The 19,210-nt window shown below is 40.0% G+C and overlaps 1 protein-coding gene across 10 annotated transcripts in view; it reads left to right on the forward strand.

The window, feature by feature from the left end:
• ATM (ATM serine/threonine kinase) overlaps positions 1 to 19,210 on the forward strand; it is a 132,945-nt gene that overhangs the window by 9,462 nt on the left and 104,273 nt on the right. For all 10 annotated transcript variants that reach the window (XM_030331235.1, XM_030331234.1, XM_030331233.1 and 7 more), the window contains 5 exons: positions 3,302 to 3,466; positions 13,897 to 14,062; positions 14,898 to 15,136; positions 16,924 to 17,087; positions 18,783 to 18,952. In XM_030331235.1, the coding sequence (XP_030187095.1) occupies positions 3,302 to 3,466; positions 13,897 to 14,062; positions 14,898 to 15,136; positions 16,924 to 17,087; positions 18,783 to 18,952 (904 nt within the window). The remainder of the gene's footprint in view (positions 1 to 3,301; positions 3,467 to 13,896; positions 14,063 to 14,897; positions 15,137 to 16,923; positions 17,088 to 18,782; positions 18,953 to 19,210) is intronic.

The raw sequence follows: 19,210 nt of genomic DNA on the forward strand, positions 1-19,210 counted from the left end.
TAGGCATTTATCTAAGGGATACAGGTGTGCTGTTTCGAAGGGACACGTGCACCCCAGTGTTTACGCAGCACTATCAACAATAGCCAAAGTATGAAAAGAGCCCAAATGTCCAACGAAGGATGAATGGATAAAGAACATGTGGTGTGTGTATATATGTGTATATATATATATATATACATATATACACATATACATATACACATACACAATGGAGTATTACTCGGCAATCAAAAAGAATGAAATCTTGCCATTTGCAACAATGTGGATGGAACTAGAGGGTATTATGCTAAGTGAAATTAGTCAGAGAAAGACAAAAATCATACGACTTCACTCATGAGGACTTGAAGAGACAAAACAGATGAGCATAAGGGAAGGGAAACAAAAATAATATAAAAACAGGGAGGGGGACAAAACAGAAGAGACTCATAAATATGGAGAACAAACTGAGGGTTACTGGAGGGGTTGTGGGAGGGGGGATGGGCTAAATGGGTTAAAGAGCACTAAGGAATCTACTCCTAAATCGTTGCACTATGTGCTAATTTGGATGTAAACTGAAAACAATTAAAAATAAATTTTAAAAAATGTGGCTTTGCGATACCAAGTTTAGTTTAAGAATCAGAAAAGCCTTTGAGTCACTGTATATTGGACACCTGAAAGAAATATGACACTGTAGTCTATCTTGGAGTTAAAATAAGGAACTTAGTAAAATAAAAAGAATCAGAAAAGGCCAGTGTTGGTAAACGTTATTAAGTAGAAGGATACAGATGGTTAGCAAATGATATTTTAGAATGGTGGTATGAGACTTGAGTCTAAAAAGTGGTGGTTTAGGAGAAATTTATTTTTCCAGCTCTGCGATGCCAGTTGTGTGGATAGGGGCAAGCCCATGTCAGGGACTCCAGCATGGACAGAGGAAAGCTACACTGAAATACTCTGCACCTGCTTTTGCCCTGTAGGATAGCCCTGCATTTATTAAAGTTTGATTTCTTGGCTACCGACATTGGGTTCTTAATAGATTTTAATCTGTACTTAGAGAGTAAGGAGAGAACGATACCCAAGCCCATTTGTAACCCCTCAGAAAAGTTTGCAGCATGTAATTTTGCATTAGAGTGAAAAGACCTTTAGTCACAAAATTAACAGTGGACATCACATTTGAAAATGTGTGAAAGTATCAATATTTTGTTAACAGGAAAGAGTAGATAAAATTATCAATATAAGATCATTTAAATGGTTGAAAAGTGGTTGTTTTCATTTGAAGCTTCCTTTTCTTTCAGGTTTAACTTTGAATTTTTTAAAAAAGTTTATTTATTTTTGAAGGGGAGAGATGGGGGGGTTGAGTGAGGGAGGGGTAGAGAGAGAGAGGAAGTCAGAATCTGAAACAGGCCCCAGGTTCCGAGCTGTCACCACAGAGCCTGATGCGGAGCTCGAACTCGTGACCTCATGTGCCCTGAGATCAAGACCTGATCTGAAGTCTGATGCTTAACTGATTGAGCCACCCAGGTGCCCCAGTTTCAGGTTTAACTTTGTAACTTAAATGTCTTTAACCTCAGAACAAAGGTAGGGTGTTACTATTATGTCATCTCACTTCTTTGTGTTTTTCAAAGAGGTGAGAGAATTGATGGGAATTGAAACACATGGGCAGACTTTGCCAGACTTAGTTAGCACTGGTATTCAAAGTGTGACGAAAGAAACAGATTGAAAAAAGACAGTTGGGAAGGAACCAGTAAGCATTTGTTCATTCTTTTATGTAGGCATTTATCTGCTTCTGCACAAAGCACATTTGTAAAATGTTAAGTTCTATGAGGTTCCTTAAATCTTTTTCAGCCAACTTAGCTGTCCTCTGGAGGCAGATTTTTTTAGAAGAGAATGTCAGCATAATTCTTGAGGCCTTTCTCAAATTTGGCAGAGGAAGGAAATATGTTGGGACTAAGACCATAGGGAAATGTGACTTCATCCTGACATTAATTTATGCAGTTAATAAATGTTTACTAAGCAAACACTATTTAGGACCGTTACCGGGTTGTGTTGCAATATAGAGATTAATTAATTCCTTAGGAATGTTACAACAGACGTTATGGATAAGAAAATGATACAAGGACCGTAAGAGAAAGATACACAGGGTGTTAAAGCAGAGGATCGTGGGATTGTGCATTTCATGATTGGCCAGAGATGCCTAAAATTGTAATATAGGCCACAAGTGAAAATAGTACTCCGATTATGTCAGTGTGTATTTATTTACCGTAGTTTGATGGTTGTCACCATATGAAAATACTGAACTAGAATATGATCAGATACGTATGATTTGCGACCTGCTGATAGCTTATAACAAAAAAATGTTAATGTGTGGTTTTAAGATTGTTAATGTTGAAATAGGATAAAATTTTAGCCGCAACATCAGTGTGATTTGCTGAAAATAGGAAACAGTTTTTAAATATCCTTTTGTTAAGAGTATATCCTTTAGTACTGAATTTTTGGGACCTCTAGTAAATAAAAGAGGAAATATTACTGCCTTACATACTTATATGCCATACATGCTGTTGTAGGATTTGAAAGTAATTTGATTTTTAGTGTAAATATCTTCCTTACAGTCTCAAGTTATTCTAATGAATTCGTTCTTTTTAAAAAGTGCCAAGAGACGTTGGATCATTTTAGGTCTAATTCCAGAAGCTGTGAATTATTAAGGATAGGATGAATGATTGTTTTTGCTATATATTCCCCTAGAGATCAGCAAACTTCTTTTGTCAAGGGACCAGACTATAAACGTTTTTGACTTTTTAGGCTCTCTAGTCTGTCTCAGTTATTGAGCTCTGCTGTTGTGGCATAAAAGTAGCTGTAGGAGGGGCGCCTGGGTGGCGCAGTCGGTTAAGCGGCCGACTTCAGCCAGGTCACGATCTCGCGGTCCGTGAGTTCGAGCCCCGCGTCGGGCTCTGGGCTGATGGCTCGGAGCCTGGAGCCTGTTTCCGATTCTGTGTCTCCCTCTCTCTCTGCCCCTCCCCCGTTCATGCTCTGTCTCTCTCTGTCCCAAAAATAAATAAAAATGTTAAAAAAAAAAAAAAAAAAAAAGTAGCTGTAGGCAATACAGAAATGAATGGATGTGGCTGTGGCCCCGTAAAGCTGTATTTCCCAAAACAGGCAGCTGGCTGCATGTTGCCCACGGGCCATAGTTTGCTGCTCCCTGCTCTGTGAGAAAGAGGTTAATAGTAATTTCCCACATGGAATTATTCATGTAGTTGTACTTCCAGGGGTTCTTATTTGTCTAAAGATTTATACGTTTTTATTTACTTGCTTGTTTATTTTTAAATAGGAGCACCCAGACTAAAATGTCAAGAACTCCTGAATTACATCATGGATACGGTGAAAGATTCGTTTAATGGTACTGTTTATGGAGCCGACTGCAGCAACATACTGCTCAAGGATATTCTTTCAGTGAGAAAATACTGGTGTGAAATAACTCAGCAACAGTGGCTAGGTATGTTTCGAAGTTTGTTATTTTTGAATTTTTTCTGCGAAATGAAATGTCACTAAAAGGCTGGTCAGAATCTGTATCCCCCAAATGACCTGGCCGTTTCACAGTATCCTGGTAAAATGAAATGGTTACAGAATCCAACACCTAGTTTCATTTTTTAAGGACTTCCGAAGTTATTGTCTCTATCATAGATAGGGAGTTACAGAATTGAAAGAAGCCATACCTTTCCTCAAGAACTTGACAGGCCAGTGGCAGGAAAAAACCAAGTAAACCAAAAATTCTAACACACTATGACATAGATATGTTTGGAAGCCGTGACTTCACAGATCAATGACACCCAAACCCCACCATGATTAAAGTACAAAGAAGAAAACCAGTAGGGAGAGGTGTTGTAGAAGTGAAAGCAACAGAGTTTCAGGTTGGAAGGGGGATGACGTTTTAAGTGTGGTGGAAATGATAAAACACATAAGAATCCATTGGATTAGGCTTGTAGCAGGTCACTTGTAAGGTAGCACACATCACGAATAGCACAGGATGTACAGGCCCCAGTGACTACAAGATAAGGAGAGTGGGTGCCAGGGAGGAATCGAGTGTTTTTGACAGCCTGTAGGTGAAAGTTAGTAGAGACCACAAAGGAAGGAAGTTAGGGTCAGAGACTGAAACATTTGAGTTTATTGATTTCAGAGGTGGAGCATTTTCGTTGCTGAGTGGGTTCAGCGGGCGAGAATGGGATTTGGCTTTAGTGAAGCCACTCTAAGCCATGTCAGAGTCGTCTAATACAACCACCTCTGAAAATCTAAAAGCTCGGTATTTTTCATTGTAAGTATTCAAGATAAATTTTGCTGACTACCTGAAAAGATGTTTGTCTGTATTATTTGTCGTCAGTTTCTCGTTTCAAAATGAGATACATGTGGATGGTAAAACCATGACCTGATCAGTGCTCTGCATTATACTCTACTGTTCCCACATGAAGGAAAGCCTTCTGAGCTGCTGTATTAATTTCTTAGATGTCATCTGGGGCCTCTGTTGTTGTTCTGGACATAAGGGAGGCTGTGTCCCAAATCCGACCCTCAACAAGTCGTATAGAGAATAGGCTAGTGATATCCAGGATACTGTGATACACCTCTCTATGACCAAAGTGGTCCATCCTAAGTATTCAGAGGGTTTGTGTATCTTAGATTATTACATGTAACCCCAGGTCTCACGGAAACAAAGGTGGTCCTTCCTGTAGCATCCTAAGTATGGTTCCATCATCTGGCATGTTCTCTGAAACGCTCTTTTTATTTTTAAGCATACTACTTTCACTTCTCACCATCTGCCCCTTGGTTGAATTGTTTTTCTAGTTAGCTCCCTCCTCTGATGAGAACTTGCTTCTCTAATGAGGACTTTGCTCAAGAAGTGAAGTTTATGTTCAGAACCCATCTTTAATAGTGATGTTGATGGAGCCCATGGTTAGGGATGAGACTTTTTAGAGGGAGAGTTTTGAGGAGATGAGAAGATGGCCTGAAGCCAGCCAGCATTTTCATACAAAGTTTGGAATCAGTTTGTTGATTTTTTTTTTTTTTTTTTTTTTAATTTTTTTTTTTCAACATTTATTTATTTTTGGGACAGAGAGAGAGCATGAACGGGGGAGGGGCAGAGAGAGAGGGAGACACAGAATCGGAAACAGGCTCCAGGCTCTGAGCCATCAGCCCAGAGCCTGACGCGGGGCTCGAACTCCCGGACCGCGAGATCGTGACCTGGCTGAAGTCGGACGCTTAACCGACTGCGCCACCCAGGCGCCCCAGTTTGTTGATTTCTACAAAAAACCCTGCTGGGATTTTGGTAGGGATTGCACGGACTCTACTGAACAATTAAGGAAGAATAGACTTCTTAACCATGTAGAGTCTTCTAATCCATGAACATGTTGTATTTCTTTGTTTAGGTCTTTGTTTTTGTTGTTGTAGTTGTTGTTGTTCTCTTCCAAGTTTTTATTTAAATTCAAGTTAGTTAATACATTGTGTTAGTATTGATTTCAAAAGTAGAATTTAGTGGTTTATCACTTATATACAACACCCAGTGCTCATTGTAATAGGTCTTTTTTGATGTAAAGAAGTCAATGTTTTATGATTATCAGCATACAGGATTTGTATATTTTTATTAGATTTATATAGCAATAGTTTATATATTGTATAATGTTAAAATTTTCAACTTCTGTATTGTTCATTACTATCATACAGAAGTACAACTGATTTTAGTGTATTAATCTTGTGTCCTGGGACCTTGCTAAAATCACTTATTAGATCTAGGAGTTCTTTTTTAGCTTCTGTTGGGTTTTGTCTCTAGGCAGTCCTGTATCTGTGTTTTTTCCATTCATTTCTGAGCTGTGTGACTTTTATTTATTTTTTTCTTCTGTATCCTATTGACGAAGAGCTTCAGTATGATTTTTTCAAATGGTGAAACGTACATGACATAAAATTTACCGTCTTAACCATTGTTAAGTGTACAGTTCAGTGGCGTTACGTATTATATCCACATTGTTGTGCAACCATCACCTTCCATTTCCAACACTTTTCTCATCTTCCCAAACTGAAACTGACTCCTGCAGCCCTTGGCAACCATTCTGCTTTCTGTATCTGTAAGTTTGACCACCCTGGCCGCCTCGTGTAAGTGAAATCATACAGTGTTTGTCCTCTTGTCAATGGCCAATTTCACTCGTGTCTTCAAGGTTCATCCATGTCGTAGTGTGTCTCACAACTTACTTCCTTTTTAAGGCTGAGTAATATTCTACTGTGTGTATACTACATTTTGTTTATCTATTCATCTGTCATTGAGCATTTGAGTGGTTTCTACCTTTTGGCTGTTGTGAATAATGCTGTTATGAACATGAGCGTACAAATAGCTCTTTGAGTCCTTTATTTTTGGGGGGAGGGTGGCACAAAGGTGATTTTATTAAAGCACAGGGACAGAACAGGACCCTTGGGTAGGAAGAGCTGCCTGAGTCCTTTGTTTCAGTTCTTTGGTGTATTTATCCAGAAGTAGAATTACTGCATTATATGGTAACTCCGTGTTTAATTTATTGAGGAACCACAAAACTTTTCCTCAAGGGCTGCGTCGTTTTACAGATCCACAGTCACAAGCGTTCCCAGTGTCTCCACACTCTTACTACCAACACTTGTTCTTTTTCTTGTTTTGATAGTAGTCCTCCTAATGTGAATGCGTATGAAGTGGTGTCTCATTGTGATTTTGATTTGCATTTCTCTAACGACTCTTCTCTAATGACTTTAACATGTACTTATTGGCCATTTGCACATCATCTTTGGAAAAGTATCTATTCCTGTCTTCTGTCCAGTTTTTATTCTATGTATCTGTGTGTCTATTTTATTTATATGTTTTTGAGTGAGTGAAAGAGAGAGAGAGAAAGGGCGTGAGTGAGCAAGGGGCAGAGACCGAGAATCCCACAAGGGACAGAGAGTGGGACGGAGGGAGGGAGAGAGTGAGGGGCAGAGAGAGAATTCCACATGGGCTCTGCACTGTCAGTGCTGGGCTTAAGCTCACCTGACGTGGGGCTTGACCTCAGGAACGGTGAGATCTTGACCTGAGCCAAAGTCGGATGCTTAACCGACTGAGCCACCCAGGTGCCTCCTTTGTCCAGTTTTTAATCAGCTTGTTATCTTGTTGTTGAAATGTAGGAATTCTTTACATATTCTGGATGTTAACCCCTGATTGTCAGATATATGGTTTGCGACTATTTTCTCCCATTCCATGGGTTGCTTTAACACTGACAATAGTGTTCTTTGGTATACAGAAGTTAAGTCAACCTTGCATTCTTGGGACATACCCTCCTAGGTCATGATGTATTGTTCTTTTTACGTATTACTGGATTGAATTTGAAGGTTATTTTTGGAAGGTGATTTTTAACTATAAATTCAATTTCTTTAACAGCTATGGGAATATTTAGTTTATTTCTTTTTTTGTTAGCTTTAATAACTTGTGTAAGAATTTGTACACTTTAAGTTGTTTAATGCAGGAGCGTAAAGTTGTTCTTAAACATTATTACCTTGTTGTCCTTTTTTTTTTTTTTTTTAAATTTTTTTTTTTCAGCGTTTATTTATTTTTGGGACAGAGAGAGACAGAGCATGAATGGGGGAGGGGCAGAGAGAGAGGGAGACACAGAATCGGAAACAGGCTCCAGGCTCTGAGCCATCAGCCCAGAGCCCGACGCGGGGCTCGAACTCACGGACCGTGAGATCGTGACCTGGCTGAAGTCGGACGCTTAACCGACTGCGCCACCCAGGCGCCCCCCTTGTTGTCCTTTTAATGTATGTAGGCTTGATTTGGTATTGCCTCTTTCATTATTGATTTCTGGTATTATTCTTCCCTTATGTTTATTTTGGGTTTAATTTGTTCTCTAGTTTCTTAACATAGAAGCTTACATCATTGGTTTGAGAGCTTCTTTCCTAATATGTGTATTTAATATAATATAAATTTTTCTCTAAACACTGCCTTGTCACATCTCACGCATTTTGGCATTATTACATTTTCATTTTTCTTCAGTTCAAGATTTGTTTTTCTTGAAAGTTCTTCTTTGACCTGTGGATTATTTAGAAGTGTGTTATTTAATTTCCAATTGTTTGGGGGGTACTTTCCTATTTTTTATTTCATTTTCCCTTTTATGGTGTTTAGTCTAATTACATTATCGTCGGAGAACATACTTCTTATAACATTTTTTTTTTTTTTAATTTTTTTTTCAACGTTTTTTCAACGTTTATTTATTTTTGGGACAGAGAGAGACAGAGCATGAACGGGGGAGGGGCAGAGAGAGAGGGAGACACAGAATCGGAAACAGGCTCCAGGCTCTGAGCCATCAGCCCAGAGCCCGACGCGGGGCTCGAACTTACGGACCGCGAGATCGTGACCTGGCTGAAGTCGGACGCTTAACCGACTGCGCCACCCAGGCGCCCCAACATATTTATAATTATCATGACTTCTTTCATGGGCCCAGGATAAAGTCTGATTTGATGAATGCTCCATATGCATTTGAAAGGAATGTCTATCTGCTGTTGTGGGTGATTCGTTCTGTAAATGGCAACTAGAGTCAGTTGGTTGATCGTGTTCAATCCTGTAACAGACTGGTGTGAGAGCTTGAGTGACAAGTGAGGAAATGGATTAGCAAAACGACGCTTTCCGAAGCTTTGGTTGTGAGGTGAAGGGAAAGAGGGGTCCTGCTAGAGAGGAGAGTAACTAGAGTATACCTAAATGTAATCGGAAGGATTTCATGCAGAGAGAGTGTGTGAATACACAGGAAAATGGGCTATGTTTTCTGAGAATAAGTGTTTCCAAAGGAAGAGCTCTGGGATTGTCCCAAGGAAGAGGGCAGGTTTTCTAATGAGGTAGGAAGGAAGAAACGTTAAAACCTTTCGTGGCTGTCCTGTAAAACTGGCAAGAAATGTCGACTCCCCCTTTGCTCGGCCTTGGAAGCGCGGGGTAGCTCTGCCTGCCTCTCTGACCGTAATCAAAAGTCTGCCCCCGTCCTTCTGATCTCTGTGTTTTGGCTGCAGTGGCCCTCATTCAGATTCTCTAACCCAGTGGTCTCCAGACACTTTTAAAATTTTTTTTTTTTCAACGTTTATTTATTTTTTTGGGACAGAGAGAGACAGAGCATGAACGGGGGAGGGGCAGAGAGAGAGGGAGACACAGAATCGGAAACAGGCTACAGGCTCTGAGCCATCAGCCCAGAGCCCGACGAGGGGCTCGAACTCACGGAGCGCGAGATCGTGACCTGGCTGAAGTCGGACGCTTAACCGACTGCGCCACCCAGGCGCCCCAGCCAGACACTTTTTAAAAAACAGACTGCATTTTTTTAGAGCCATTTCAGATTCATCGCAAAATTGAGCAGGAAGTACAGAGTCCACGCGAGCCCTTACACACAGACACGGCTTCTGCTCTTGTCAACTTCCTGCATCAGAGTGGCACATTTGTTTCAGTCCACGCACCCACACTGACACCTCCTGTCACCTGGCATTCACACTTGACATTGGGATCACTCCTGGTGCCGTCCGTTCAATAGATTGTGACAAATGTGTAATGAGGGGTATTTACCATTATAGTGTCACATAGAATAGTTTCACTGCCGTAGAAATCCTCCGTGCTCTATCAGTTCATCCTTCCCTTCCCACTGATCCCCAGCAACCAGTGATCTTTTTACAGTCTCTCTAGGTTTGCCTTTTCCAGAATGTGATGTAATTGGTATCATGTGGTCATAGTACGTAGTCTTGTCACACTGGCTTATTTCACTTAGTAATATGCATTTAAGTTTCCTCCGTGCCACCTCGTGGCTTGATAGCTTACTTCTTTTTAGCGCTGAATAATATTCCATTGGCTGCATGTGCCACACTGTAGTTTTCCATTCATTTACTGAAGGACACCTTGATTGCTTCCAGGCTTTGACAGTTATGAATAAAGCTGCCATAAACATCTGTGTGCAGATAGGTTTCCAGCTCATTTCACTAAATACCGAGAAGTATGATTGCTGGATCATATGGTAAAACTTTGTTTAGTTTTATAAGAAGCTGCCAAAGCTCTCTTCCCAAATGGCCGTTATTGATTTCTACATCAGTAGAGCTTAGTTTTTTATTTGTAATTACTTTTAATTTAAAAAATAAGAGTTCTAGTATTTCCTTCTGACACTGCTACGGATCATCTCTCACTGTTTCGAGAGTGCAAGCCCTTTCTTGCCTCATGACGTGTCCTCCTCTTGTTAGAGGCTACCCTTTGTATGGCTGGTTTCTTCTCATCCTGCGGGTCTCAACTTAATGCCACTGCTGTGTTCTGGTCTCCCCTTCTAAATTTGTTCCTGTCTTTTTATATTCTACCATAGTACCCTGTTTCCTCAGGATTCTCGCAGAGTCGTGACACCGAGGCTTTTTTCTTTAATTTTTTCTAACGTTTATTTATTTTTGAGAGAGAGAGAGAGCGAGAGAGAGCGCGCGCGCGCGGGGGAGGGGGAGACAGGGAGACACAGAATCAGAAGCAGCTCCAGGCTCTGAGCTGCCAGCACAGAGCCCAACGCAGGGCCTGAACCCATGAACCAACCATGAGATCATGACCTGAGCTGAAGTCAGATGCTCAACCCAGGTGCCCCAAACACGGAAGCTTTTTATCCAGGAAGGAACTTTATTTGTGCCAGCACCACTCAGTTGGGTTCCTACCCAAAGAACTGAGCACTCAACGTCACATGGCATAGTTTTGTTTTGTTTTGTTTTGTTTTAATTTTTTTTTTTTTAACGTTTTATTTTTGAGACAGAGACAGAGCATGAACAGGGGAGGGTCAGAGAGAGGGAGACACAGAATCCAAAGCAGTCCAGGCTCTGAGCTCTCAGCACAGAGCCTGATGTGGAGCTCAATCTCACGGACCGTGAGATCATGACCTGAGCCGAAGTCGGACGCTTAACTGGCTGAGCCACCCAGGCGCCCCTCATGGCATAGTTTTTTAAAATACATTTTCTATTTCTTTGTCTCCCCATATATGGTAGGTAACACATTAACATGTAGTCTGATTAAGTAGTCTCAGTTTACAAGGTCATGAGGGATGTTGTCACGCAGGCGGATAGCCAGGTTACCTTGAAGTTTTCTCTCCCTTTTTTTCTCCCCTTAGGGAGGGGACCCTACCACAATAGTACTTTTGTGAAAATAAATAACACACTTCTGAATTCATGGGTCAAAAGAAAAGTCTTCAGGGACATCAAAGTATACTTAGAACTGGATGAAAATGAAAAAAAAAAAATACAAGATGTCAAAATTTGTAGAATGCAGCTAAAGTTATATGGAAAGGGCAATTTTTATAGCATCAACTGCCCATACTAGGAAGGAGGAAAAGTCTCACATCAGTAACCTTAGCTTCCACCTCAAGAAACGAGAAAAGCAAAACCAAACTCTTTGAAGCAAGTGGAAGTAAAGAAATCACTGGAATTGAAAACAGAAAAACAAGAGAGAACAATTAATTAAATAAAAAGTTGATTCTTTGCTAGCAGGAGTGACTTACATACAAAAGAAGACACAGATTGCTGATATGAGAAAGGAAATAGATACAGTTGCATGTTTTGCAGCGATTAAAAGAGTATTGACATACTATGGACAACTCTGTGCATTTAAATGCAGCAGTTCCTTTATGGATTCCTTCTTTTTTTTTTTTTTTAAATGTTTAGTTTTGAGAGAGACCGATCGTGAGTGGGGGAAGGGCAGAGAGAGACGGGGAGACACAGAATCTGAAGCAGGCTCCAGGCTCCCAGCTGTCAGTGCAGAGCCTGATGCAGGGCCCGAACTCAGGAACCTTGAGATCATGACCTGAGCTGAAGTCAGACGCTTAACCGACTGAGCCACCCAGATGCCTCTGGACCAGTTCCTTTAAACCACACCCTATCAGAACTTACCCACTGTGAAATAGATACTCTGAATAGTTATGAATCGATAATTTAAAACCATTCATAAAAGACACTGGGAACAAGGCAAGGATGTGTGCCCTCCCCACTCCTGTTGAGCCTTGCACTAGAGGTTCTAGACAGGGCAGTTAGGCCAGGAAAGGAAATAAAAGGCGTACAGATTAGAAAGGACTAAAGAAAACTGTTCCAGTTTGCAGATAGCATGAGGGTCTATGTATAAAGTCCTAAGGAATCTACATTTAATTTAAAACTTTTAACTCCAGAAGTCCTTTTAAATATCATGTTCCTTTACTATTCATTCTTTGAGCTTTTCTGTCAGTGTTGAATTCATGGAGGAAGTGAATCCACCTGGAGGCATGTCCTACAGCCTTTTTTTGAAGAAGTTGGACTCTTTGCTTCTGAGACTTCTGTTGATGGCTTATACTTTTTTTTTAACCACTTGCTAGGATAGTATATGGGATTCTATGAGAATTGGGATCAACTTCCCTGATGTAACATAAATGCCCTAAAACTTGAGCTTTAATCCAAGACAGTTGGCTTTCTCATTTCACCTCTCTGCACCTACCAACTAATAAGAGTAAGGTAACCACTCCTGTGTTCTCTTCTCCACGTTTGTGTGTATTAACTCACAGTTTTACCATTTAGGTGTTGTATGTCGTGATGAAACTTTGGGAAGCACTGATGTAGAGTTGCATAAATTTGTGTCAGATGCAATAGGAATCATTTGAACAATCATTTTGTTTACTATCATGTTTGAGGTATTTATAGCGTCCTTATTCTTTTGTGTTTGATAACTGATTGTAAACTATTTTTGCAGAATTATGTGATATTATACAGTTGAAAAGGCAGATACCCATGGTGTTAGTCTTACTTTACCAGCCAAGGACTTTGTGTTTTTCTCTTTATGGGAAGAAAATCCTGCTTTCGCAACTTTGGTTTTCATTGTTTTGGGAGATGATTCTCAATGCATTTCAATGTTTCTGTGTGTCTTTTGAGCAGACACTGGCTGCTTTATTCCTGGCTTTTTTTTTTTTTTTTTAATGTTTATTTACTTTTTGAGACAGAGAGACAGAGCATGCGTGCGAGACAGGCAGAGAGAAAGGGGGAGACCCAGAATCCCAAGCAGGTTCCAGGCTCTGAGCTGTCCGTACAGAGCCCCACACAGGGCTCAAACTCATGAGCCGTGAGATCATGACCTGAGCTGAAGTTGGATGCTCAGCCTACTGAGCCCCCCAGGTGCCCCATCCTGACCTTTTTGTAAGTAGGTGTGTATAGCAGACCTTGGAAGCCAGAGATGATGGCTTCCTCAGAGCAAGGCTCTGAGGCTCCGAGGCTCAGAGCAAGGACAGGCTTGCTTGCTGCCCATTTGTTACAGGTGGCTTGAGATTTCTCTTCTATAATGTAGCTCACTTTTGTATCATGTCCCTTGTCCCTCTTCAGGTTGCCTTCGGGGCTGAGGAATTTATGTAAGAAGGAAGGTCCTGTGGCTATTGTCATTGCTGTGAGAAATAAACTGTCATTTTTCTCGGATCAAGAATATCTTGTCTTCTGCCAACACCCAGGAAACTGGCATTCTGATTCCTTAGGTTTCAAGTAGAATAAAATTTTATCCCCTTGACATGGTTCTTGATGCTCTTGATATATTTTACACGTGTTATTAATCAACCGGCTTTGAAACAAAATAGTAGATTGGGTCTGCCCTGTGTCACATGCTCTGTGAGACCTACATGGAAGGATGTAGATATTGAAGAGGTGCCACAGCTTGTCTGAGGGCCGGCTGCACATGGTCTGCGGCCTTAGGTTGTTCCTCTTGAAGGCAGTTTACATAACATAACATTAAATACTGATTGAACGCTTTTACTGTTTTGAGTGTAAATTAGTGTAATTTTTAATCTTTTTGTCTGTATGGGATTATTGAAATTTAAATTGTAGCAGGACCTTTAAGTTAAATGCTTTGATAATTTTCTTTTTGATAACATAACTAAAATGGTTTTTTTTTGTTTGTTTTTTAAGAGTTGTTCTCTGTGTACTTCAATCTGTACCTTAAACCTGCACAAGACATTAATAGAGTTTTAGTGGCTAGAATAATTCATGCTGTGGCCAGAGGGTGCTGTTCGCAAACTGATGGATTGAATTCCAAATTGTTGGATTTCTTTTCCAAAGCTATTCATCATGCAAGGTAATCTAGTCTCGTTTTGTTCTGTATTGGAAATCTATTTGATCTTTTTGCAAGTATATCTTTTATTTTCTGTGTGTGTGTGTGTGTGTGTGTGTGTGTGTGTGTTTTAATGTGTATTTATTTTGAGAGAGAGTGCAAGAGGGGAGGGACAGAGACAGAAAACCTTAAGCAGGTGCCATGCTATCAACCCAGAGCCCGACAGGCTTAGACTCATGAACTGTGAGATCATGACCTGAGCTGAAATCGAGAGTCAAACGTTTAACTGGCTGAGCCACCCAGGTGCTCTGCAAGTCTGTCTTTTAGATCTAGCATCTGAAAATGTTACCAATTAAAAAAACAAAAACAAAAACATCGGCCCATTGTAGTAGAATTAGTAGATTCCTAAAGAAAGTATCACTTCAGCTATTCTTGAATATCCAAAGGCAGAACATGAAAATGATGTTTTTAAGTGGGAGATCAGTGCTGCTTTATTAAAAAAGATAAATATCCTCTTAAGTAGTTTGATTTTCCCCATTTTTGAGAATAGATGCACTAAGAAAAAATGAACTAGTGTATTTTGGAAGTATCAATAGCTTACTTTTGTGCTGCATTAGTCTATAACATGAAACATTGTATACATGGTGTTTGAGCAGCAGAGGGAGCTGGTGTCCTAGCACCAGATAATGTTGTTGCTGCCTGTAGTCCCACTAGGGTTTGTTTCCTGAATAGTTCTGAAACTAAGGCTATTGTTATTTGAAGATTAGATACTTTTTTCTTTCCAGCGTGCAACTTCATAACTGTCTTCAGTGTTCATTGTCTTCCCTGTTAAGCGGAGTGTGTTTATTTTCTGTGACAGACAAGAGAAGAGCTCTGCAGGTCTAAACCACATCTTAGCAGCGTTTGTTATCTTCCTCAAGACGTTGGCTGTTAACTTTCGAATTTGCGTGTGTCAGTTAGGAGATGAAGTTCTTCCTACCTTGCTTTACATTTGGACTCAACACAGACTTAATGATTGCTTAAAAGAAGTGATTATTGAATTATTTCAGCTGCAAATTTATATCCGTCATCCAAAGGGAGCTAAAACCCAAGAGAAAGGTAATAAAAGGCAGTTTTTGCTGTTTTGAATTTACTTCCTCATCGAAATGTAGGGGCTTAAGTATGAAAATTGTATTTTGTAGGAGGTTATGACCTTCTTATGGATTACTGTGCTTGATAATGGTATTAGTCACAGGGATATTTCTCACACTTTTTTTAGCATTTGAAGTTGTGGTAGGAAGTCATATTGTGCCGTTTGTTTAGTACATTGCTAAGCATCACGAGGAAACACAAATATGACGCGATGTCCCCTCTGGGAGCTGATGATGCAGCAGTTAGGTGCTAAAAGGTATTTCTCATACTGTAGCGTAAAAGAGTTCAGAGAAGGCAGGGCCTTGTTTATTTACATGTGGCTTTTATTAGGAGGTAGAAAAGATAAATATAGACCCAAAGCAGTCAGATTAGTCAGTTCCTCAGGGAGATGTATACATACTGCTTTAAACCTCATACTTGATCCAGGCCCCTGTTTGCTGGAATACCAGAAATGAATGATTTCTCCTCTTTGATACCTTTACCTTCGTTTTTCATCAAGAGAGTATTGCTGGTTAATACATATCGCATATTTGAAAGCAGCTAGGATAGTAGATCTTAAAAGTTCTCATCACAAGGAAGCAGCTTTTTTTTTTCTTTTTTTGTTATGTAAGGTATGTTAACTAGACTTACTGTGGTCATTTCACAAGGTTATACAAATACTGAATAATTACGTTGTACACATGAAACTTAACGTTGCATGTCAATTATACCTTCATAGAAAGAGTACTGCTGGGATGGTTTCGCTTCATGCAGTAGAAGGGAACTTTATTGGGCGGAACAGGAACTGAACGAGTTCCCCCATGCTCAGGGTGTGTTTACTTTTGGCCTTGTACTGGCCTTTGGATGAATTCATCATGGCGAGCATAATGACTGTGTTAGGAAATCATGCTACACTGAGTAATAGCAGCTAAAATGGAGGAAAACAGTTATAGCCAATTTTTTTCAAAAGTAGCAATGTTTAATGGGCTCTTCTAGTATGTGTAGTTAGAGTATTTGTGGCCCGAGAAACTACTGAAGTCCAAGAATGGCAGATTCTCTTAGTTTGTCATCTTTCACACAGCTTTCACCAGGATGAAGATCAGGCTTAATTTATGGGATGGCATGATATGTTTAGGGTTTTAGTTAATGGTATATTTGGGATGAAAACTGACAGGATGGTGAGTTTGCCAGAAACACTAATGTAGTGTTAGACTGCTTTAATAGATCTTATGGTTCTTTGTGGGGAGTAACAGCTCCTTTGTTACCCATCTGGTCAGATGACAGTGGGAATATTCTGTCTACCAGATTTTGGACAGTCACCATTTGAAGAGAAATATAGTAGACTGGAGTGTGTTTAGGGAAAGGTGACCAGAATAATGAGAAGTCTGGGTAACATATCATTTGTACACCAGTTAAAGGAACTGGTAACATTTTTCTCTAAATGATGTAGTGAGAACTTGGTCCTCATGTAAATGACAGAGCATGTTAATTACATTTGCCTCAGGGGAGAGACACAGTTAAAGTTCGATTGAGATTTTCATTGAGTTGATCAGAGAAAAATCAGACTATTGAAGAATTTTATAGGAAACACAGGTAAGCTGAGCATGAAGCGGACACTTACAAAGTAGAGTTTGCCAAGGATATTGTCACAAGAGGCGTTAGTACTGAGTGGGCAGTTGGCCCACTTTCCGCCTCAGTAGCTGAATGGTTTTGTGGGAGGTGGTGCGGCAAATGGAGTGTGTATGTAGATTATATTCTCTTTTTTTGAATTACAGGTGCTTATGAATCAAATAAATGGAAAAGTATCTTATACAACTTATATGATCTGCTGATTAATGAGATAAGTCATATAGGAAGCAGAGGGAAATACTCTTCAGGATCCCGTAATGTTGCTGTCAAGGAAAACTTGATTGACCTGATGGCAGATATTTGTCACCAGGTACAGTTGGTTGAAATTTTCCATTAATTTCCTTTTATTTGGTGGGTTTTTTGTTTTTTGTTTTTTTGTTTTTTTTAGAGATAGAGAGAGGATCTTAAGCAGGCTCCAGCGTGGAGCCTGATGTGGGTCTCCATCTCACGACTTGTGAGGTCTTGACCTGAGCCAAAATCTAGTTAGATGCTTAACCAACTGAGCCACCCAGGTGCCCTTTACTGGACTTTTCAAATGTGCGTTCTGATAGGAAACCTTGTCAAATTATTTTGTATATGTAGCTTTTCTGTTCAAAATACTGTAAATATTTGGAATTAATCTTCTGACTTAAAAAATAACTATTTTGCACACATGAACTTAGTGAAAACTAGTGATGAACTCTTCATTCTTAAAAGGTTGTAGAAAATCAGATTATGTTTCTTGTCTAAAAATTTTTTTTTTCTACTGAGTTAGAAATCACATAGCATACAAGTACACAATTGAGTGGTTTTCAGTATTTTCACTATATTGTGCAAGCATCACCACTGTGTGATTCCAGAATATTTCCACTACTCCCCAAACAGACTCTGTACCTGTTAGCAGTCAGTCCCAGTGCCCAGCTTTTTTCAGTTTTTAGCAGCTAACCACTAAGCTCCTTTCTGTCTCTAAAGATTTGCTATTTTGGACATTTCGTGTAAATGAAATAGAAACACAACTGTAAACTACGTGGAAACAACTTGTAGTCTTTCGTCCATGTTGTGCTAGGAACTAGTGGTTCATTCCTTTTTATTGCCTGATAATGTTTAGTAGCGTGGGTATTTTACATTTTGCCTGTTCATCAGTTGATGGCAGTTTTTTTTTTTTTTAATGTTTTTATTTTATGTTTGAGAGAGAGAGAGAGAGGGACTGAGTGTGAGTGGGGGAGGGGCAGAGAGAGAGAGAGACACAGAATCCGAAGCAGGCTCTAGGCCCTGAGCTGTCAGCACAGAGCCCGACGTGGGGCTCGAATCCACAAACTGCGAGATCATGACCTGAGCCAAAGTCGGATGCTTCACCGACTGAACCACCCAAGCGCCCCTATGGCTTAATGTTTCTTTTTTTTTTTTAATTTTTTTTTTTTTTTTTAATGTTTCTTAAGTAAAACTTTTTCCCAGAAATTTGATTAACATCCTGGGTAATTTCATTTGTCAGATATTTTCTTAATGCTAAACTTAAAATACTTTTTTTTAATTAAAAAAGCTTTTTTAGGGGCGCCTGGGTGGCGCAGTCGGTTAAGCGTCCGACTTCAGCCAGGTCACGATCTCGCGGTCCGTGAGTTCGAGCCCCGCGTCAGGCTCTGGGCTGATGGCTCAGAGCCTGGAGCCTGTTTCCGATTCTGTGTCTCCCTCTCTCTCTGCCCCTCCCCCATTCATGCTCTGTCTCTCTCTGTCCCAAAAATAAATAAATGTTGAAAAAAAAAAAAAAAAGCTTTTTTAAATTTAATCCCATTGAAAATAGAGATTTTTGCTTGGTAATATGTGCTTCCTGGAGAGCTGTTACAGTCCTGTAAAATGTTTGTTCATTACTATGTTATCATACTTATATATTTCCATAATTTATTACTTTTGCTCTATGACTTTCCTGTGTCTAATTTGAGGAGGAACATTTTTTCCCTCATGAACTATTAGAAAACAGGAACAGTGTAAAAAAACAAAAAAAGTAAGTTGTCTTTTTGTTATTTTACAGGTTTTTAATGAAGATACCAGATCTTTGGAGATTTCTCAATCTTACGCTATCACACAAAGAGAACTTAATGATTACGGTGCAACTTGCAAAAAGAGGAAAATAGAATTAGGCTGGGACGTAATAAAAGATCATCTTCAGAAGTCAGAGAATGATTTCGATCTTGTGCCTTGGTAAAATGTTCTCTTTTTCAGTGTCATCCTGGTCTCATTTAGTTTTTCTTACGAGACCTCTACTACAACAGCCTGGCCATAACTAGGTCATCTGTCCACTCCTAAACCAGTCATTGGCAGAGGGGAAGGTGGTTGCTGGGACGTGTTGAGGTCCACCACCGTGGCTCATGTGCTGGAGCCGGGGCCACGGCCTTAGCAAAGGAGATGGGGGGACAGCAGCCTGGGAGACAGTCATGTGTGGCTCGTGGAATTTCCTGA

Source organism: Lynx canadensis, chromosome D1 (assembly GCF_007474595.2).
Source record: "Lynx canadensis isolate LIC74 chromosome D1, mLynCan4.pri.v2, whole genome shotgun sequence".
Taxonomy (NCBI): domain Eukaryota; kingdom Metazoa; phylum Chordata; class Mammalia; order Carnivora; family Felidae; genus Lynx; species Lynx canadensis.